The 23,580-nt window shown below is 42.4% G+C and overlaps 1 protein-coding gene and 3 non-coding genes across 4 annotated transcripts; all 4 read right to left on the reverse strand.

Annotated features, from left to right (window-relative positions):
• Positions 1-11,917: 11,917 nt before the first annotated feature.
• Positions 11,918-18,815, reverse strand: NCL (nucleolin). Its single transcript, XM_025463417.3, is given in 13 exon segments — positions 11,918-12,398; positions 12,589-12,812; positions 13,198-13,324; positions 13,911-14,044; positions 14,290-14,413; positions 14,891-15,048; positions 15,731-15,854; positions 16,393-16,517; positions 17,021-17,162; positions 17,354-17,440; positions 17,659-17,676; positions 17,679-17,864; positions 18,333-18,815. Coding segments are annotated over 13 exon segments (1,953 nt in total). The 5' UTR covers positions 18,760-18,815; the 3' UTR covers positions 11,918-12,321.
• LOC112670255 (small nucleolar RNA SNORA75) lies at positions 12,991-13,125 on the reverse strand. The gene has a single exon (XR_003142832.1). It is a non-coding gene; the product is annotated as a small nucleolar RNA SNORA75 (small nucleolar RNA).
• Positions 13,701-13,779, reverse strand: LOC112670263 (small nucleolar RNA SNORD20). The gene has a single exon (XR_003142840.1). It is a non-coding gene; the product is annotated as a small nucleolar RNA SNORD20 (small nucleolar RNA).
• On the reverse strand, positions 17,242-17,307 carry LOC112670260 (small nucleolar RNA SNORD82). Its single transcript, XR_003142837.3, has one exon. It is a non-coding gene; the product is annotated as a small nucleolar RNA SNORD82 (small nucleolar RNA).
• Positions 18,816-23,580: the final 4,765 nt, after the last annotated feature.

Consider the following 23,580-nt stretch of genomic DNA (forward strand, 5'->3'; position numbering starts at 1 on the left):
TCCTGGGAGCAAGTTGCAGTCTTTTTCCCCCCTCCTCTTGTGTTCTGTCGCCCTGTTTTTTGAGGTGTCTTTTCACACTTTTTTTTTTTAAAGATTTATTTATTTGACAGAGAGAGAAAGCACAAGCAGGGGGAGCAGCAGAGGGAGAAGCAGACTCTCTGCAGAGCAGGGAGCCCAATGTGAGGCTCAAACTCAGGACTCTGGGATGGTCACCTAAGCTGAAGGCAGACACTTAACCAACTGAGCCACCCAGGCACCCTCTTTTTACTCTTTAACACCAGTAAAGGTTCTCAACTACCTTGAGAGGAAAAAACCTTAAGCAGAATAATTGGGGGAGGGGGGAATCTCTGCTCCTTTCTGATCCAAATCCATTTCCATCCCTTCCTATCTCAACAAAAACTTTATAGAAAGAACACCATTGTTGTCTGTAGGGGGGATGCAAAACAAACCTGCCCTTCTGCTCCCTTAGCTCCCTGGAGGCTGGAAGGTGCTGGGCCCCTGTGCAGCAGTGCATAGAATTCTAGTTTTTTCCCTCCTATGTCTGTATATGGGTTGAGAGATTACACTCTATCTCCATGTGAATATGGACAGTTGGCATCTTACCAACATGTATCTTTCTTTAGTTTAAAAAAATTTTTTTGACTTTAAAAAATGGGGCTATGAAAGTTTAGCAAAGGATGTGTTTGAGATGTTTGGGTGGGTTAAGTGGGCATTTTGACATTTGGCTTCTCCTTTGGCATGTTTAATGGTGATGTTTAATGGATGTCTTTGCAGTTTAAAATGACACTTTCAAAATAAAATTTTCTCCAGATGATCACTTGAGCCCTGTCACTTGGTAAAATAAACAGAAGAACCTGTAGGATTTGGAATTGACATTCTCGATCGTAATTTTGTTCCTATTTATTTAAAATTTTTCTTTTTGTTGCTCTGGAAAGAGGCTGCTCAGTTTTACAAGTTAAAGTACAAGTGTTGCAGGGGGCCTGGGTGGCTTGATCAGTTAAACATCCAACTCTTCATCTTAGTTCAGGTCTTGATCTCAGGGTTCTGAGTTCAAGCCCCACTTTATAAAAAAATTATACAAGTCTCTTTGTTAGAATAAAACTAAATGTGTGTACATATATACACAAAAAAGTTTATTGCTAAGTATTTTTTTCTTTTTCTTTTTAAAGATTTTATTTATTTATTCATGAGAGACACAGAGAGAGGCAGAGACACAGGCAGAAGAAGAAACAGGCTCTATCAGGGAGCCTGACGCAGGACCTGATCCCGGGTCTCCAGGATCATACCTGGGGAGAAGGTGGTGCTAAACCATTGGGCCATCAGGGCTGTCTGTATTTTTTCTTTTTTCTTTCTTTCTTTTTTTTTTTTTTTGTATTTTTATTTTTTCTTAATGCAGTTATAAATGCTAATTTGTATTTTCCAATTGCTTGGTGCTTTGTACATAAATATAACTGATTTTTTTAATAGAACTGATTTTTATATTGATCTTACATCCTTGTAACCATTATAATTCTGCTTCTTAGCGATAGTACTTATTTTGATAGATTCCTTAGGATTTTGCTACGTAGACAGAGCGTATCATGTGTGAATAAAAAGATTTAGCTCTTCCTTCTCATCTTTATGATTTTTAATTTCTTTTCCTTGGCTTATTATTGCACTGGACTTCCAATACAGTGTTAAGTAGAAATAGTGAGAGCAGACATCTATTTTGTGTTCATTCTCTTAGGGGGAAAACGTTCAACATTTCACTGTGAAGTACGATACAAGCTGTGGGTTTTTCATAGGTGTTCATCAGTTTGTTACAGTTTGTTGAGTTTTGTTTATTATGAATATTGATCATTGAATGTTGACAGGTGCTTTTTCTACTTTCATTTGGACATTTGTGTTTTTTCCTTCATTCTATAATGTGAATCATACCAATTTTTAAATATTAATCAAATTCGAATTGAGGATAAACCCCACTTAGTCATGATGTATTATCATTTTTACGCATTGATAGATTTAGTTTGCTAATATTTCTAAAGAATTTTTTATTTATGCTAATGAGGGATATTGTTTTTTTTTTTTTCTTGTAAAGTCCTCGTCATATCATAAACCAGTGCTCATAAAACAGATTGGAAAGCATTCCCTTTTCTATTTTCTGAAGTAGTTTGTGTAAGATTGGTGTTATTTCTTCCTTAAACATTTGATAGAATTGACTTAAAAGCTGTCCGAACCTGGAGTTTTCTTTGTGGGAGTGTTTTAAATGATAACTTCAGTGTCTTTATAGTTGCAGGACTAGCTATTCAGATTTTCCATTTCTTCTTGTGTCAGTTTTGCAAAGTTTTGTTGTCAAAGAATTTGCTCATTTTGGCTAAACTGTTAAACATATTGGAATAGAGCCGTCCATACTATCCCTCCTTATATTTAATATTTGTAAAATCTGTGGTGATATTTCCTCTTTCATTCCTATTATTGGCTATTTGTGTTTTCAGATCTTTTTCCCTTTTTTTGTTTTTTAAGATTTTATTTATCTATTTGAGAGAAAGAGAAGGAGCAGGGAGAGGGGCAGAGGGAGAGGGAGAAGCAGACTCCCCACCTAGCAGAGAGACCAACATGGGGCTGGATCCTCGGACTCCAGGATCATGACTTAAGCTGAAGACAGATGCTTTTTTTTTCGACAGAGACAGCACACAAGCAGGTGGATCAGCAGACAGAGGGAGAGGGAGAAGTAGGCTCCTTGCTGAGCAGAGAGCCTGACTGGGTCTCAATCCCAGGCCTCTGGGATCATGACCTAAGTCAAAGGCAGATGCTTAACCGACTGAGCCACCCAGGAGCGCTTCAGTTCTTTTTTCTCATCAGTCTTGCTATCAATTATACTCATCCTTTTAGTCTTTCTAATGAATTAACATTTACCTTGATTTTCCTATATTAGCAATTTTCATTTTTATTATTTCTTTTTTCTGCATATTTTGAGCATAATTTCCTCTTCCTTTTTTACCTTCTTAAGCTAAAAACTTAGCTAATTTTAAAGCTTTTTTCCATTCCTTTATAAAGTATTGAAATTTATAAATTTCCATCTACACACTGCTTTAGCTGCATCACAAAATGTTTTATCATTCCCTTTGCAATATTATCTAATTTCCCTTGGGGTTTCTACTTTAACTCAGTCAGAATGTTTTTTTCAGAAGTGTACTTAATATCCACATATTTAGAGATTTTTTTTTAAAGATTTATTTACTTGAAAGAGAGGGTACAAAAAAAAAAAGAGAGAGTACAGTGGGGAGGGGCGGAGGGAGAGAGAGAATCTTAAGCAGACTCCCTGCTGAGTTGAGTACAGAGCCAGATATGGGCTGGATCCCATGGCCTAAGCCCAAACCAAAAGTCAGGACCTTAACCAAATCACCCAGGCACCCTGTTAGGGATTTTTTTTTAAGGTATCTTATGGTTATTGATTTCTAATTTATTTTTGTCATTTCAACATGAGAATATACTATGCATGTTTTTCAATCAATCTTTAAAATTTCTTGAGATTTGTTTTGTGGCCTAGAATATTTTGGTGAATATTCCATGTGCACTTGGATGTGTATTTTTCAGCTGTTAGGTCTAATTGGCCGACAACGTTCAGTCCTTCTTTATCATTACTGATATTTGTGTACTTCCTTTATCTATTACTAAATGATGTTAAAATCTCCAACTCTGGGGATCCCTGGGTGGCGCAGCGGTTTGGCGCCTGCCTTTGGCTCAGGGCGTGATCCTGGAGACCCGGGATCGAATCCCACATTGGGCTCCTGGTGCATGGAGCCTGCTTCTCCCTCTGCCTGTGTCTCTGCCTCTCTTTCTCTCTCTGTGACTATCATAAATAAATAAAAATTAAAAAAAAAAAATCTCCAACTCTGTGAATGTATCTATTTCTTTTTTTAAAAAAAGATTTATTTATTCAGAGCGAGGGAGAGGCAGAGACACAGGCAGAGGGAGAAGCAGGCTCCACGTAGTGAGTCCCACTTGGGATTCGATCCCAGGGCTCCAGGATCACACCCCAAGCTGCAGGCAGCGCTAAACCGCTGCGCCACCGGAGCTGCCCAATGTATCTATTTCTATTTTTGGTTCTATCAATTTTTGTTTTGCATATTATAAAACTTTTTTATTAGGAGGATACATGCTTAGGATTGCTATGTCTATCTGAAACTGATTTTTTTTTCTTCTTTATGAAATGTCCTTATCTTTGGTTATACCCCTCATCTTGAAATCACTTTGATATAAAAATAGCCATAACAGGGGCACCTGGCTGGCTCAGAGGAATGTGTGACTCTTGATCTCAGAGTCATGAGTTCAAGCCCCCTGTTGGATGTAGAGAGAGATAGATAGATGATAGATAGATAGATAGATAGATAGATAGATAGATAGATAGATAGATAGATAGATAGATAAGCACGCACACATGCACACACGCACTTGGGTGGCTCAGTTGGTTAAGAGTCTGCCTTTGCCTCAGGTCATGATCCCAGGGTCCTGGTATCGAGCCCCATATCCCTGCTGAGCAGGGAGCCTGATTCTCCCCCTCTCTGTTCATGCTCTCCCTGTCTCTCATAAATAAATAATAAATAAAATAATAAATAGTAAATAAATAATAAATCTTACAAAAAACAGCCACAACAGATTTCTTATGTCTAGTGTTTGCATGGTATATGCTTTTCCATCCTTTTACTTCTGCCTTTTTCTATTTAATAGGCATCTCTTGTAAATAGCCTATAGTTAGCTCTTGTTGTTTCCATCCAGTTTGATTATCTCTGCCTTTTAATTGCTTAGTCCATTTTCACTTATTGTAATTATTTATATGGTTGAGTTTAAGTCTATCATCTTATTGTTTTCTAGTATTTCACCTAATCTTTGTTCTTCTATCCTGCCTTATTTTGTTTTGTTTTTTTTTATATTTCCTCTCTCTGAAGTTAGTATTCCATGTCCTCTACTGGCTTTTCAGCTATTCTTCCTTGTATTATTTAATGACTGCTCTAAGGATTACAATATGCATCTTTAACTTATGACAGTTTACTGTGAATTAACATTATACTAGTTTAAGTGTAATACAAGAATCTCAAAACCATATAATTTCACTTAGTTTGTGCTATTGTCATATATTTCACTTTTACATATATTCGAAACCCCATATGTATTGCTTTTGTTTTAGACAGTAGCCTTTCAAAGAGTATTATTTACCACTTCTAGTGCTCTTTAGTTCTTCCTGTAGATCTAGCTTTCCATCTGACATCATTTCCCTTCAGTCATTTCCCTTCAGCTAAAATTTTTCTTTAGCATTTTTTTGAATTTCAAGTGTGCTAATGAATTTTCTCATCTTCACTTATTTGAAAGTGACTTACTTCTCCTTTGCTTTTTAAGAATACTTTTGTAGACGTAGAATTCTGGATTGCTTTTTTTCATTTAGCATTTTATAGGTATTGTCCACTGTTGGGTGCCTGGGTAGCTCAGTTAAGCTTCCAACTCTTGGTTTTGATTCAGATCATGATCTTATGGGTCATGGCATTGAGCCTGGCATCGGGCTCTAGGCTCCGTGCTCACCATGGAATCTGCTTAGATTCTCTCCTGTTGCCCCTCCCCTCACTCATGCTAAAATAAATGAATACATTTTAAAGAAATACATATATAAATATTATATATATATAATCATCCATTGTCTTACATTTTTCCTGATAACAATTTAGCCATCATTCTTACAGATGTTCCTTTGCATGTAATAGGATTTTTTGTTTTTTTTTTTTTGGCTGTATTATTTTTTTTCAACAATTCAGTTATGATGTGCAGAAATCTGGCTTTCTTCTTGAGCTCTGTGGATTCTCATCAATTTAGAAATTTTCTTTTTTTTTTATTTTATTTTTTTATTATTTTTTTTAATTTTTATTTATTTATGATAGTCACACACAGAGACAGAGAGAGAGGCAGAGACACAGGCAGAGGGAGAAGCAGGCTCCATGCACCGGGAACCCGATGTGGGATTCGATCCCGGGTCTCCAGGATCGCGCCCTGGGCCAAAGGCAGGCACCAAACCGCTGCGCCACCCAGGGATCCCTTCTTTTTTTTTTAAAGATTTATTTTATTTATGATAGACATAGAGAGGAAGGCAAAGACACAACACAGGCAGAGGGAGAAGCAGGCTCCATGCAGGAAGCCTGATGTGGGACTCGATCCCAGGACTCCAGGATTGCGCCCTGGGCCAAAGGCAGGTGCTAAATCGCTGAGCCACCCAGGGATCCCCAAATTTAGAAATTTTCAAGGATTATTTTTCAGCCCCATTTATTCTCTCCTCTCCTTCATGGACTCAATTACACATTAAGGCAATTCACTATTGTCACTGAGGCTCTTTTTCATTTGTTCTTCGATCTTTTTTGAGCTTCAGTTTGGATAACATAGGGGGAAAAGTGTCACCTGAGGGTCTTTGTTAGGTTTGTAGGAGAGTGGAGGATTGTGGGAACAGGTCATAGGTATGAGCTAAGTTCATTAAACAGGGAGACAGCGAGGCTTGTTCCTCAAATTCCTCAGTGTTCATCTTCAGAAATAAGGGTGCTCCTTTCCTCTGGGTATAGGGAGGGCACCTCACACTTGAAGGTCTATGAGCTGCTTCAGGAAGGTCAGAGTCCTACATCTGCTTCTCAAATTCCTTCAGCTTGAAATATTCAATATGCCAAGATGCTATGTTTTGAGGTAGCATGTCCTGAATTCTGCCAATATTTTCTATTGATCTTCTAGTTAACTGATCCCTTCTGTGGTTAAGCCCTTTTAAAATTTTTTCAGATATTTTTTTCAATTCTAGGCTTTCCATTTGGTTGAGTTTCCGTATCTCTCCAGAAATTCACCATTTCTTTATTAAATGTATTCATCTTTCCCTGAAAATTATTTTTTAAAAGATTTTATTTATTCATGAGAGATAGAGGCAGAGACATAGGCAGAGAAGCCGGCTCCCTGCGGGGAACCCGATGCAGGACACAATCCTGGCACTCCAGCATCACGCCGAGCCAAAGGCAGATGTTCTCAACTGCTGAGCCACTCAGGTGTCTCTTCCTGAAAATTATTTAACGTTTGGTTTTTTTAAGATTTTATTCATTTGAGAGAAAGAGAGCACAAGCGGGGGACAGGGGTAGAAGGAGAAGACTCCGCGCTGAGCAGGGCTCACGATGACTAGGGGCTCCATCCCAGGACACTGGGATCCTGACCTGAGCCAAAGGCAGATGCTCCACCCACAGAGCCACCCAGGCATCCCTATCTTTAACTACTTGTAATGAAGTCCTTGCCTACAAATTTCAACATGTGAGTTCTGCATTTATTGGCCTTTTGTCTTGATTGTGGATTACATTTTCATACTTTATTGCATGCTTAGTTTTTTTAAAAAGTACGCCAACATAGGGCTCAAACTCATGGCCCCAAGATGAAGTCACATGCTCTACAGACCAAGCCAGCCAAGCACCCTTAGTAATTTTTTGCTTACTGGCCATGGCATTTATTGTCCTGTAGGGTTTGAATTCTATTCTCCTCTGAACAATTTTGTTGTTCAATTTTGTACTGGTAGGCAACTAAATTCCCCACCATGACCATATTGGGGCTCAATTTCAAGCTTTAGGCTTTGTTAGGGCGGGCTTATTTTGATTTTGCCCTTAGTCCTAATGCCTGGAACGTGGTTGTTCTTTCTACAGAATAACCCTTCTAAGTTTCAAAGAAAAGCTTGAAGTGCGTATCAAAACACTCTAACTGGGGCACCTGGGTGGCTCAGTGGTGGAGCATCTGCATTTGGCTCAGGTTGGGATTCCAGGAATGGAGTCGGAGTCCTGCATTGGACTCCCCATGGAGAGCCTGCTTCTCCCTCTGCCTGTCTCTCATGAATAAAATCTTAAGTAAAAAAACAAAAACCCTCTAACTGGACAGAAGTTGAATTCCAAATGTCTCCCTAGCACCAGTCAACTGCTGGCATCTGTACCCAGCTCTTTCACCTTTCCAGTTTTCCCCTGGGCTCATTAGAAACTTGCCCTATACATAACTTAGGACTTGGCCGAGAATTTGAAGGCAAGTAAGTGTGCAGATTTTATGGCTCTGCATCTCCTGTATTTTCAGGAAAATTTCCAGACTCAAACTCCAAACTGACTCCTCAGTGGGGTAAGACATACACCATCCCCTTCTGCTTAAACTCTGAGGATTCATACTAACTGGGGTATACCTCCAGAGGAAAAGCTGGTTAAAGATGGATCTCACACAGTACTCCTTTGAAGGATGACAGACATCTGTTCCACTTTCTAACTGGTAGTATTTGTCCAACGCCTTTAAAGTTGATTTATATTTTGTACAGTTTAGTTGTGATCGACAGGAGGGTTAGTCTGTTTTAAGCCACTTCATCATTACTGGAACCAAACTCCCTATTTTTTTTTTTAATTTTTAAAATTTATTTATGATAGTCACACAGATTGAGAGAGGCAGAGACACAGGCAGAGGGAGAAGCAGGCTCCATGCAGGGAGCCGGATGTGGGACTCAATCCTGGGTCTCCAGGATCACACCCCAGGCTGTGGGCAGCGCCAAACCGCTGCGCCACTGGGGCTGCCGCAAATTCCCTATTTTAAATGCAAATACATTTTATCTATTGCATAGTGGACACATAGAATTCTATTGCAAATACTGTGCTTAAATTTTTTAATAAAAACTAACTTTAATATAATTGGTCTCCCTTACAATCTTTTTTTCCAAGATTTTAAGTAATCTCTACACCCAACATGGTCCAACTCACAACCCTGAGATTGAGTCACCTGCTCAGCCAGGCACCCCTGTAATCCTTTTAAATAAATAATGTTGAGAACATTATTCTGAGATCCAAAGGCTTTACCAGAATCCCCTCCACACAAATGTTAAGAACTCTGAGCCTAGATCTCTCCTGCTATCACAGCTTTCCCTACATTTAAGGGAAGGAGTTTCCCCATAGTTTCTTCATTCATCACTTAACCAAGTACTATACATCAGGCATTGTCTTGGGTCCACAAAGACAGAACAATGAACAAAACCAAGCCCCTCTACTTAAGAGCTTGGCAGGGACATGTGTGTTCACGTTTCCATGGGAAGGCCAGCAAAAGGAACTCTCCAGGCCTTTACCCTAAGTGACTTTTGTGTTACCTGACCTGAATGAGCATGTTGAAAAGATCTAATCCCAGAGCTGTCCTCTTCTTTCCCTCTTCACCTCAGCCCAGTGTCACAAAGCCACCACTCTACTGTGCCCATCTTCTAAAGGGAGTTTCAGACTGGAAGGAGGGTCACCTATTAGATGCTACAGGGAAGCAAGCAGGCAGAAGCCACAATGCTGGAAAAATGGGAGGGGGAAGCAGACGCTGATCCTTCTCAAAGTTTGGAAATGAAGGGAAATGCAACAGCTGAGAAGAGAGGTCGGGTCAGGGGACAATTTTTTTTAATGAGAAAAGCTTTGGCACTTGTTTAGGCTGAGAGGAACAGACATTGAGATACAAGAGATTATTAGTGAACTAACCACAGAAAAATGGGGTAACTGAGAAAGGGCACAAGACAAGCATTCAATACAATGGAGTTCTCCATGGATTCTACAGAATCTCTCCAAAATGTGCTGAGTGGGCTTCTAGATTCCCAAGCCCCAGCACTTAATCTGAGGCTAAGCTTGAAGTGACACATTGGCCTAAAACGAAGCCTCAGATTTCCACATCCTTGTGGATGTGCTGCCACCTGCTGGAAGAATGACAGAAGTGGGGACAACCATTTGGTAGAGAACTTTTCTAAAATGGCTGCAACATCTTCACCCAACCCACCAAATCCACAACAGCAAGCCACTCATCAGGGAGGCCTAGGATTAAGAAATTTGCAGGATCCCAGTCCCTAAATAAAAGCCTGAATGTTCCCCTTTGGCCTTCTGGGGTTACCAACAACCCTCCAACTTCCTCTCCATTCCACACAAGTCAGGGTACCACCTCTGAACCTGTAGGAACACGGCTTGACCGTCACCCTTCTTTAATGGTGATGAATCAAGTAGTAGAAAAGTGAAAATATACCTTAAATGTCTTGTCCATAGCAGGTTTACAGAGGGGATGAGGTAAATGCCTGGCATAGCCCAGGCACATTAGCTCTTTTATATTAAAATACAGGGGCACCTGGGCAGCTGTCAGTTAAGCACCTTTGGCTCAGGTCATGATCCCAGGATTCTGGGATGGAGACCAATGTCTGGCTTCCTACTCAGTAGAGAAGAGCCTGTTTCTCCCTCTCCCCCTGGCTCATGCTCTCATTTTCCTCAAAATCTTTTTTTTTTTTTTTTTTAAGTATTCACAGAGAAACCTGGGTGGCTCAGTTAACCATTTCCCTTCTACTCTGGTCATGATCTCAGGGTCCTGAGACTGAGTCCCACATTGCATTCTGCTGCTCCCTCTCCGTGCTCTCGCATTAAGGAAAGAGGTATGAGCAAGTTTAATGGAATGGAGTATATTTCCCTTCCCTCTAGCAAGGAACCCACAAAAACCCCACCTCTGGGTGGTCATTCTATGCAAACAGCATTTGAGACCTGAGCACTGGCTGTGCTGGGCCTGGAGTAATGGCAACCCTAATTCATGTTCCTAATTGGCCAAATAACCTTTTCAGGTTTACTTAAACCTGCAAGCTTATCGGGGCAAGTACCCATGTGAGAAAAGACTATAGGGTCACGAAAGCCCTACAGTCATCCTTTCCTTGGTGTGAGATCCTAACACCAACCTCACAGGCCTTCCAACAAGTTCAGCTGTGGGACATTATTTTGTCATTATGGCAGTCAGAATTCCATTCAGCTTTGCTAGCATTTAAGAGCTAACAGACTTAAAGTATCCTTGATATGCTCCAATTCAAACTTCTGAATCTGGAGAAACACGATGCCAAGGTTTTCCTAGGTTTGACTGCTCAGAGAATACCCTTCTGCTAGTTTGACCTTTCTTCCCAGCAGCAAACTTCCACTGGCACTCTCACCCTCCAAGCAGGCCATCTGTCTACTCCCACAGTACTTCCAACAGAACTGGTTTGAGTCACAGGTATGTGGAGCTTAGATTTCCTCACCCCGTAGTGAAAATCAGGACAAAATCAACTGTCCATTTATTTGCTTTAGACTGCCTTCTAAGCTGAACAAATCCTCCCAGTGTAGAGTGTGTGTTTACACTATTTTCAAGTTTTTTTAAGTAACCTCTATATCCAATGTGGGGCTCAAGCTCACAACCCTGAAACCAAGGGTTGCATGCTCTACTGGCCAGGTGCCCCTTCTACAACTTGATTTGGCAAGGACTAGTATGATTCTAAAACAGTTGGTTACAATCCACGGGCTTTTGGATTTGGATAGCTAGGTTTAAGATCTCTGCTCTGAGGGCAGTCCCAGTGGTGCAGCAGTTTGGTGCCACCTATGGCCTGGGGTGTGATCCTGGAGACCCCAGATCGAGTCCCACATCGGGCTCCCTGCATGGAGCCTGCTATTCCCTCTGCCTATGTCTCTGCCTCAGTCTCTCTCTCTCTGAATAAAAAAAAATCTTAAAAAAAAAAAAAAAATCTCTGCTCTGTAGCATCTGGGGCACTGTTTAGTAATCCTGTTAATCCCTTGGCAAAGACTTTTCATGTGGCCCCTAACTTTTATTAGTAGAGGCAGAGGGGACAAGGAGTACTTAAATGAGGGCGTACTGAACATAGTGTTAATATCTAAGACCCTTCTCGTTAGTTTAACCTGAAGTTGTTGGAGGACTTACAAAAAATACAAGCCTTTCATGTTACCTTACCAGCCATTTCACCAAAACTTGTAGCCAGGATGCTTGAAACCAACTAATTATTTCCAGCAGGGGTGGTGGGCTGGATCTGGAGTGGCAGAGCTGGCTTTGCCATGCTCCACCTTCAGGGACAGTCCAGGAGGAAGTACAAGTCTGGCACCAGAGTTTAGGACTTTTAATTTGTCCCAAAGTTGCTGAAGCAAAAATCATGATAAAACATTCTGCTTTCCTTTACACCCCCCAACGCAAAAAAAAAAAAAACAAAAACTATTTGTAGGAAAAAAATGGTTTTGTACATGGGAAGAAACAATATAAATTCAAAACTTACAGATAAGGATTAGCTCTATCACTCATCTCTTTAAAAAGTTTATATGAATATCCAGTCAAAACCAACAGGGTATCTCCCTTGAAATGTTATCTATACGAATTTCCAAGTAGACCACAGGACTGCATACTGTCTTGGAATGTCCTCAGAAGGCTCTGTCATTGATCAGGTAACAGAGTAAAAACCCCAGAGTCCTTTTCTTTCAAACAGAAGAGGAAAAGACAGAGGGATGGAAGAAACTATTCAAACTTCGTCTTCTTTCCTTGTGGCTTGTGGTCTCCCCCTCCTCCTCTGCCTCCTCGGAAGCCTCCTCGCCCTATAGGAAAGCAAAACATCATTAAAGAATGAGTACAAAGCTGCCAGGAGTCCTCCCCTCCCCAGAGTGATCATATGAGAACTTGGGAGATTGATCCAGGGAACCCGGAGTTCTGAGCACATTCTGAAGTGCATATGCCACACAATGTTCAATGCATATTACAAGGAAGTCCCTCCCCCAGCCTCCTTACCTCCAAAGCCTCCCCGGCCTCTGCCACCAAATCCACCTCGGCCTCCTCTGCCACCACCTCGGCCTCCAAAGCCACCCCGGCCTCCACCACGGCCTCCAAAGCCACCTTCACCCTTAGGTTTGGCCCAGTCCAAAGTAACTTTGTTTCCATCTATTTCACCATCTTCCATGGCCTCCTTGGCAGCTTTGGCATCTTCCTCACTGTTGAAGTCTACAAAGCCAAACCTAAAATGCAAAATGAAATTGCCCATTATACAACACATACCAAAACAAGTGCCAAGATTAACCTCACATGTTGAATAGTGATCCCATAGGAAGTAAACTTGCTCAACTAAGACACAAGTAATAATAGTAGCTCCCCATAGAAGATCAAAACTGGTTTTATTGACTGCTTGAACCTCAGAGATGTCTCACAAAACAGCAACATATACCTCTGTGAAGACAGAAGGTAAAATAATGCTAACTGTGAATTGTCTCTTCTTCTCGTGCGAATCCATAAACTGCCACCAATTGACAGAAAGGAGCTCAATGAGAAGATACGCTAGATGGGGGGGTGGGGGGGTGTCTCTACTTAGGCAGACACTGAACATTCATTCCTTGATCATCTTACCCTTTGGAGGACCCAGTCTCCCGGTCGGTGACTATCCTTGCCCGAACAGAGCCGTCGAATGACTCCTTTAATGTCTCTTCTGTGGTATCCTCAGACAGACCTTTGACAAACAGAGTTTTGGACGGCTCTACGGAAGAAAAATTGTACATTTTACCTAAAGCCACAATTCTTAACTGGATGCTGGCTTTCAATAATGTCCAGTATGGAACTACAGGCCAAGAATGCTCATCTTAGCAGAAGCTTGCTTTTCACCCAAAAGCTGTTTGGAAACAAAAACAGGTAAAAGAAACTTAGCAAACTAGTGCTTAATTAAAATATAAGTCACAGATCACCACCATCTTAAGCTTACAATGATTACCAAAACAGCAGAGATCCGGTCTCAGATCCTTTATGGAAAGCAGGAGCAGCAATGCAAATAAGTGGCAATCTCTAAGCAGACAGCTTTTATGATCACCGCACAAGGCAGTAACCAGAGGCAGATGTGCTGCTCAGAGAAGACATAGCTGGATCAGAACTTGACTATCTAGAGGAATTTTCTTGATTTCATCAATTATTTTCTCAGATAATCAGTCATCATATCCAGTATCCTTCACTCAGCAACAAGAGGAAAACACAAATGTCCAGCTCTAAATTGGACAAAAAAACAACCAATGCAGCATAGCACACTAAGGAGTGCTGACCCACACCACCACACCCTAATAAATATAACTTACGGCTTCTTGCATTAGGTGATCCTCTGGGTCCTTGCAACTCCAGTCTGATTGCTCTGCCTTCAATTTCCCTTTTATTACAGGAATTTAAAGCTTCTTTAGCATCTTCAAATGAAGCAAATTCTATAAATGCATACCTGAGGAAGAATAATCAATACTCAGAGCAAGTTACCAAGCACACGGTTCCTATATTATCTAATGCCACCAAGCCTTTTACCTCAAGAATATACCTAAATGATACTCTTTAAACCAACTTGTGGAGGCTTATAGGATTCAGCTTCCAGTAACATCCAGGAAAAAATTTACCTTCCCCCCTTCTTTAGATCTATGCAAAACATTCTTAGAGCCCATAGTTGATAACCTAAAGATGTAATTATTTTACCCTTTTGATTTGCCATTTTGGTTCTGGGGCACTTTAATAAAAGTTGCCTTCTCAAATACTTCCTGAAGGGTTTCTTCTGTTGCACTGTAGGACAGATTGCTTAAAACCAGTGTTTTTGATTCACCTACAAAGAAAAAAAATGCCAAATGAAGACTGAAACAATGGTCCTAAAGTTTAGACACAACTAGAATACCTTATTCAAGAACTTCTACACTTGCAAAGAGTTATCAACATGACAATGTCGATGCAGGTGGACTTCCACCTGTTACTAAGTATTTATTACTAAGTATTTGTCATGCAGTTTCCTCCCTGTTACCTAGAGATGTAAAAAAATATTGGTCTACATCCTCCTAGAATATCTAGATTATAATTTAAAAATGCACACCATCTAAGCTAAAGTATAAAACACACAAAAGCTAGATTTGTCTGTGTTCTAAAACAAAATGATTTTGTATAGCTTTTACTCAAGAACTGAATGATCATCACTACAGAGGCATAACTTGTTTGATACCTACATACATCTAATTTATTAGTTAACTTAGGAAAGTTCAAAGATGCAAAGATTTCCCTCTGTCAATCCTGGAATTCTATAAATTCTTACCACTCCAAGTGCTATTCTTTCCACCTCTGTAATCTTGACTTTGCCCCTTCTCTCCAGTATAGTACAGGGAAATAGACCGCCCATCTATCTCTGTTCCCTGCTTTTCTTCGAAGGTTTTCTCTGCATCAGCTTCTGTCTTAAATTCAATATAAGCAATCCTGCAAAAAAGGGGGGGGGGGGGCATAACCAACGCATTTTATTTTATTTTATTTTATTTTTTAAAAAGATTTTATTTGTTCATGAGAGACAGAGAAGCAGACACAGGCAGAGGAAGAAGCAGGCTCCACGCAGGGAACCCAATGTAGGGACTCGATCCAGGGTCTCCAGTATCATGCCCTGAGCTGAAGGCAAACGCTTAACTGCTGAGCCACCCAGGCGTCCCGAGAACTCATTTTTAAAAACCAGTCTTTTAACAAATGTTTTAATCTGAGCAACAGAACCTTATTTCAAAGAGTACAATAAAAAAGTTTCAAATAAACTGAAATGTTTTGGTTTTCTGCTATGTTCTGTGTTTCAATTAAAACTTTCCTCCCGTACTACCCAAGATTGCCAAGTACACCTCGAAGAACTGTTTCTAGTAACCCCACTTCACTGCGTAACTGCTATTATTTACAAAGCTAGGCACATTTCACAGCACTTTATACATGTTAGCTTGTCTTTTAAAATCACCCTATGGATTTAAGTATGCTAGCCCCACTGTGCAGACAGGAAATTGAGGCACTGGTTGAAGATGAATTTGGCCAAAATCACACACTTTGGAAAGTGAGATCAAAATTTTTTACAAAATCAAGGAAATGCATTGGTTTTAATAAAACTCAACAATCCATAGACAAAACATACCCTTTACTCTTTCCATCCTTGCTGACTAATCTGATCTCCACAGCGTCTTCAAATACTTCTTTTAATTCATCCTGAGTAACTTTGTAAGGCAGATTTTTTGCCAGAAGTGTTCTTGCATCTCGATCTAGATAAACAGACAAAATAGGAAACGTATGGCTTAAAAGACACTTCCCCATAAAAATCAACTAATGGAAAAGTTTTGTTCAACAAATAATTTGAGATCCTACAATATACAAGGCACTCTGCTAGTATGGAGATGCAACAACGGCAAAAACACAAGTTACTGTAACTGAAATCAATAGGTGCTCAATGTTTTTTGAATTAAACATATGAACATTTTTAAATATGGCAAGTGAATACAGAGAAGGTAAAGGATACAAAAAGTGTAATTGGGATCTAACCCAGTTCCAGCAAGGAAAAGCTCCCTCTATAACTAACCAATTTTTTTTTTTAAAGGGTCTATTCTTGCTTACCTAACTCAGGAATTTATAACACCAGCAAGCTGTGGATTTAACAGGTGAACTCATTCAATTCTCAACTTGTAAGGAAACCAAGGAAAAAAAGTTAAATTATTTATTTACACTAGCCACCTAACTCCCAACTAGATACATATCTACTAACAAGTAAGAGACTAGTATCAAAATTACCCTAGCCTTACATACCTTTCTTACTGTCTTTTCCCTTTGGTTTTTCTAATTTAATTTCATTGCCAAAGACTTTTAAACCAGTGAGTTCCAAAGCTTTTTCCAGGTCTTCAGCAGATTCAAAATCCACATAGCCAAACTTCCTATAGAGTGAGAAGATGAAAAAGGCAAAATTATGACTAGGGGGAAAAAACTCACAAAAATATAAGCTAGAAAACACATACTGGGTGAGCAGTTACACTAATGTCAGGATGCAAACAAGGATTAAATAAAAATGCACCTATAGTATTAAAAGAAGTCAAGGCTCTGTAAACTGTTGCTACAGAGCAAGGTCTAAGTACGGGGAAATGATGCTGAGTTCACCTTTGAGGTCTTATTAGCCATACTGTTTGTAACCATCGATACTTTTTTAATTTTTATTTATTTATTTATTTAGTAACCATCGATATTAACCAACAAAGAACCTGTTTATAAGCACCAAGAAAAAAACCTAATAAAATCATTCACTATTATAGCTCTTCAATTCCACCAGTTTTAGATCTTTCTAGGAACATAAACATCAAATCTCATTACTTAATACATTAATGTCTAATTATTTGAAGACTTCCAAACCCAGGAGTAATGTGCAGAACTCCCTCATACTCACCTAGACACACCAATTCTGACATCTACAACAGCAAGATCATTTTTAGCGAAAAGGTCACTGATGCCCGTTTTTAATTCAGGAGCAGATTTGCTGAAGTTCAGGTTTCCAACAAAAAGATTGAATGACGTAGTTGGTTCTGTAGCTGTATAAAACAACTCAAATTAGTCTATTTGTGAAGTATGGTATGAACTTCAACTTCCAATACGCCATTACTACACAGAGCACATCAGACCTCGTATCACATCAGGTCTCAGTATTAAGTCCCTTTGTTGTTCATCACTTGTGCAGTGAGGTGTCATTACCCTCTCCCCAATCCCTCATTCTCCAAGTTACCTTCTACTTTCTGTTTCTTGGCTTCAGGAGCTGCTTTCTGTTTGGCCATTTCCTTCTTTCGTTTTCCAGGTGCTTCTTTAACAGGCTCTGAACAAGATTTCAAACAATCTGGTTACTAGTGAGCAGCCACACACATTGAAGTGTCTTTTTTTTTTTTTTGGTTTTAAACTCAACTATGCCCAACATGCAGCTCTAATTACTCCAAGATCGAGTCGCATGCTCTGCCAACTGAGCCAGAGATGCCCCTTCAAGTGCCTCCTTTAAATAATACTTTTACAGTGTACTTCAGATGAAAACTTGATTACCTTCCTCTTCTTCTTCTCCTCCTCCTCCTCATCTTCCTCCTCATCATCATCCTCGTCCTCCTCCTCCTCGTCGTCATCCTCCTCATCCTCATCATCCTCCTCTTCATCTTCATCTTCAGCTGTGCTCTTGGCCTTCACAGGAACAGCTTTCACAGGGGCTTTCTTCCCTTTGGCTGGTGTAGTCTCCATAGCTTCTTCTTCGGAGTCTGAAAATGAAGTCTGAGTTTGAAAAGTCAAAAACTCAAGAGAATCCTCCCAAAAACCAACATTAGTCCAGGAAAATCTAAAGGAAATACAATCCTATCAATGCCACTGTGCTTAGCAGTTATGGAAAGGATTAACAGATCAGCTGGAAGCAAAATCTGCCATTATGAAAAACACTCACTATCCAGTGAGCAGGCAATCATTTTAGATAACCTGAGTTTAGTGTACCATGAATACCTCAGGAAAATCCCTGGAAAGATGTTCATCTAACTCCCAGGTTGTCATGGGACAGGGGCAGGCAATCATTTTAGATAACCTGAGTTTAGTGTACCATGAATACCTCAGGAAAATCCCTGGAAAGATGTTCATCTAACTCCCAGGTTGTCATGGTATACGTATCATTACTGCCAAAACCTTACCCTGATGTATCTTACAAAAGTAGCCTAAAAACTAGCCAAAGAACTCCTCACCATCTTCATCCTCATCCTCATCCTCCTCGTCGTCGTCTTCATCATCGTCCTCCTCATCATCCTCCTCTTCATCTGAGGCAGGGGCGGCAGCAGCTGCTTTCATCACTGTTGGCTCGAATTCATCCTCATCTTCATCCTCATCTTCCTCATCCTCCTCTTCACTGTCATCATCATCTTCCTCATCACTGTCTTCCTTCTTAGCATTCTTACCGTTCTTTGCTCCCTTGGCTGGGGTGGCTGCTCCTTTCTTACCAGGGGTTGCTACCAATGCCTTGCCTGGTGTGGTTCCCTTCTTGCCAGGTGTTGCTACTGCTTTGGCTGGTGCAACCGCCTTTTTGGCTGGTGTAGCTGCTGCCTTTTTGCCAGGGGTGACAACTGCTTTCTTGGCTGGTGTGGCAACTGCGACTTTTTTTGTTGGGGAAACCATTACCTTCTTTGCTGGAGTTGTGGTAGCCTTTTTTCCTTTTTTCTGAGGAATAACAACCTAAAGAACAAATAAAACCAAAGGTAAGTCTTCTTCCAAACCCAAAAAGACAGCCTTGGTCCCATGAATGAGACTAAATTCTAACACTGTTCTGGTTTCAGACCCACATGCACTGGATGTTATGTTAGCATGCTAAACTACAGAACCATGTGCCAGAAATCACAGCCTTCATCTTCAGGTAAAATACTCAAGCATATAGAGCCCCTTTTTAACAGCTAAAATACCTCACACATTATAACTGCAACTTTAAAACAGGCTTTAAGAAAATTTTAAGCCTCGACTTTTTTTCTCCTCTGTAAGGGATAACAGCACCAACCTTACATATTGTTAGATTAGGAGTTGACATATATATGTAATTAGAAGTCTTGCACAAAGAAAGCTCTACTTGTTAGATGCTACTGAATCATTCAGAGGTCCTACAGTGGGCAGTGGTTCATTGAAGGCTTGTTCTTAAGACCAGTAAATGAGTATCAAATACACTGGATAGTTAGCTCTTCCTAAGTTTAGTAAAGAGTAAGCACCTTAAACCTGATAAAAACCATCGTTCATCTACATTAAAATTATACTTTTTTGCTCACTCCTAGTTTTACTGGGTACCATATCATCAGTAAAATATTCATTACATCCTAAACAAGAAATCTAAACACAAATACAATAGTTGTCTTTACAGTAAGCAAACAGTAATAGGTTAACACAAAGTGAGGTGGCAACGCTCAACCCACACCAAGATGTTCAGTAACCAGTATCACGATGCTCTTATACAATGAGAGACAAATCAATCCTGCTTGGAGGCTAGGAAAGTAATCTGGTAAAGCTAACCTCAGACCTGAATAAATGCACAGGAGTGCCACTTACTTAACAGTTAATAGTCCAGGCTGTTTGTTTATCTAGTAAGGTGGGGGTTAACATACTCAAACTAGAAAAATGTCATGGCTGAACACAAATATAACACCAAGCCCTACAAAAAATGCACATGAAAAGAGGACTCCCAATTTTTTCTCTCAAATTCAAATACTTACCTATATCAACATGTTAATGAAGAGCTTGGAAAACAGTCTCAGCAGGCCATACTCAATGAATATAATCTTATTTTTGCCAATATTTTCATACATCCAGTATCAGCTATTTCAGCTCTCCATTTCATAGTTTAACACACGTCTCCATAAAGTTGTATATAATTACCTCTTCTCGCTGCTGTCATCATCTTCATCTTCTGACATTTCCTCATCTTCACTGTCTTCTTCTACCTCCTTTGGGGGAGGAGCCATTTTCTTGGGGTCACTTTGATTTTTACCAGCCTAAAATAGACATTTAGCACATTACACCTAAAACATCTGACCGTTCATATTATGCCATCATTCTTCAGAGTAAAAAGCAGCCGTCTCCCTACATAAAGTCCACATTTCCTAATGCTAGATATAAAAATTAACATGAACACTATCGAAGCCAACGTCAAAACAGCAACTGCCAACCCCCACCCCATTACTCCTGTCAGGTTTTACAGAAACTCAAGGATAAAAATGCAACTACAACAATATTATCTCCCTCCTCCTTTTGCCTTCGTTAAGCACATCCGTTTTTAAAACCATACTTCCAAAACCGACCATTACATCACGCATGATTTTAATAGACTACAACTGGCCAATTTTAACGGCCAACAATTCATAGCCCTTTACCGGGGGCGGAGAACCACACCTGGGGGGGGGGGGAAGCTTTTGGTAAATTCTAGCACCAGATCTTACACAGTCGCCTGAATCCAAATTTGGGGGCAGGATCTTCAAGACAACTTTTATAAAAGAAAATCAGACCTTAATCTTACTACCTTTGGTCTCCCCATTAAGTTCTTTCCCGTGGAAAAAAACCCCGCCCCTTCCAGACCAGGCAGAGCCACGTGGGGATACCCCGTAGGTCACCATGTGCGCGCAGCAGGGCGCAGAAAGCACGAGGCAAGGCCTCCTCCTGAAGCCCACCTCGCGCCCGCTTGTCTGGCCGGGGCCCACAGGCCACGGGGCCTCCATCTGAAACCATCCCGCAGCCCCCCGCCTCCCCTCCAAGTCCCCTCCGCAGACGCCGGGACACACGCGGCGCGGCCCACGTGGCGGGCAGCGCGCTGAGGCACGTGCGTCAGGAGGCGGGGCCCCGCTTGGGCCCGTCGCAGGAGTTCGGCATCATCCCTCCACCCCGAGGCCCAGCGCCCCCTCCCCACTCAGTCCCTAAGTCTTTCGGCGCCGCACCAACCACCCGCGGAACCTGCCGAAGCTCTTCACCTCGCTACCAAATAGCCAAAAGCCGCGAGACCTCCCCGCCGATCGCGCGAGATTTCCCGCAGCATGGCGCCCTCGAACGCGCCCGGGACGGCGCGCAGGCCCTCCTCCTCGCGGCGCCGCGCGCGCGCTCCTCAGAAAGCAGGCCTCGACGTCCATGCTTGCGCAAGCCGTCTTCTTACCTTTGCGAGCTTCACCATGATGGCGGCTTATGCCGGCGGAGTGTGTGGCGGGCGAGTGGCGCAGACGAGCCCAGAAGAATCCAAGCGACGTCGATGGCGGCCGCGGGTACGAGAGGTTCCCGGAGCGCGTACGCTTGGCTGCTCGCTAGAGCTCGAGACTGAGGCGAAAGACTGAGCCTGCCCAGTAATCGCCTCTGGAAAGGCGACGACGGCGCCCTCGTGACTCCGTCTCGACCAATCAGAGGCTGCGCCCATCCCGTGGGCCAATCGCGAGCCTCTACCCAAGAACGGCGCGGGGCGGGGCGCAGGCGGGAGTGGGCGGGCCGAAGCGGGCAGGGGAGGGGGAGGGGATTCGGTGGCGGCGCCCTGGGGGCGGGACTCGCTTTGTGCAGGGCCCGCGCTGATTGGGTAGTGGGCGCGCGGTTCCTGAAGTGCCCCTCCGCGGCCCGCGCTCGCGACGCCTGCGCGGTAAGACGGCCGTTTTTGGCGCCGCTTGTTCCCGAGCCCCGGGAGGCTGGGTACTGGTGGTCTCCGGTTCCCGAAAGTGTCCAGGGTGCTGTCGACGCCGGAGGCCTTGCAGATGCCAGGCGGCCCTACGCGCGGCTCCGACCCGCTCTCCACGCCGAGCCGCCCGGCGGCCGAGGAGAAAGTGTTCGCCCGCTTCTCCCTCCGCGGATGAGCCCGAGACCTCCGGAAATTCGGGGACCGTGAGGTTCAAAGCGCCCGGGTTGGAGGCCCGCCTCCGCCCCCCCCCCCCCCCCGCCGTCTGCAGGTGGTTCTCTTTCGGGCCACGTGTCCGAAGCTGCCTCCTGAGGGCTGTTAATAAAGACGGTCGCGGATGTCTGTGAGCGCCGCACAAACGCCACATTTAATGTCCAGCCACCTCATGCGCTAGGTTTTTGTCCCAACGAGGAACAGGCCCGGAGGAATAACTTTCTGGTGGTCACCGGGTGTTACAACGGCGGCGGGGGGAGGAACTTGGTCAGGCCAAACACCGACCCATTGGCCGCGCAAGTTCCCTTTTTGTTTTTTGGGACTAAAGCATACCTTAAGGTGTGCTGACTGAGGAGGGTTCCGTGTCACCTAAGGGTCCCAAGAGCCAAAGGAAAGGTGCCCTCAATGGCGGAGGCACAGAAGGGCCTTTGCCTTTTGCTTTTGCCAGTTATTTTGATGGGTCATTGTGGGCAAACTTGTTAGTGCCGAACATCCCAGAGCACTTCCTTCGGTACAGAGCCCGCCTGCGACATAACCTGGACATCCAGTACCTACCATGTTTCTACAAAACCAGGATCCCTTCAGCTATCAGTATATTTCCACAATTGAACTGTTGTTTAGAGGCTCCTCCGTGGAGATTCTAATTCAAGAGGTTTGGGTTGGGGACGGGGATTTTGTGTTTTAACAGGGGCTCACGGATATTCTTGTGAACCATCCAGTTACTTTGCAATTCTTTTTTTTTTTTTTTAAGATTTTTAAAATTTATTTATTCATGATAGACACACAAACACACAGAGAGAGAGAGAGAGAGGCAGAGACACAGGCAGAGGGAGAAGCAGGCTCCACGCCGGGATCACGCCCTGGGCCAAAGGCAGGCGCTAAACCACTGAGCCACCCAGGAATCCCCTACTTTGCAATTCTTAACTGTCATACACCTGGCACTGAGCCTGTATGAAATCTACAGCTACCCAAGGAGGCTCTGAATTGGGAGGAGTCTGGGGCCAGCACCCTGCTTTCTGATGTATGGAGATCCCCCTTGAGGAAGTTCACATTTTGAACTCCGATGAGGTCCAAGGGGACACTTCCTCGGTTATAGGGGACCGAAAGAACAGCCTGGGCCCAAGGCATGGTGGAAGAAGACGATCCTGGTGTTTTCAAGCAATTTGGCACAGAGCACGATTAGAGCACTCGTAGGAAGAAGCTGGAGAGATGAGCAGTAGGCATGATCAATTGAAAATATTCTAGAAATATTGGCATGGCTGGCTCCTTGTTCAGATTTGTTTGTGTCACCTCTTAAGAGGTTTTCCTTGATCCTCGAATGAAAAGCCACCTAGGGACTCCCCATCACATCACCCTAATTGAGTCATCTGCAGGCACCTATTACTACCTGGCATTTTCCTTGGCTGTTTATTGTCTGTTTACTCCCTCCCCAGTCGTGAGAACATGGATTTTGTTTTCTGCAGTATTCCTGGCACCTAAAGCATTGGCAGACCCCATAGAGGTGGAAATTATTTGTTAATGAAAGAATGATTAAGGTAAAAGAGGTAGTGGGAAGATCCAGTATTATTCAGTGTTCAAGTCCCTTGCTGTGGAGTTAGTCTGGG

This window comes from Canis lupus, chromosome 25 (assembly GCF_003254725.2).
Source record: "Canis lupus dingo isolate Sandy chromosome 25, ASM325472v2, whole genome shotgun sequence".
Lineage (NCBI taxonomy): Eukaryota > Metazoa > Chordata > Mammalia > Carnivora > Canidae > Canis > Canis lupus.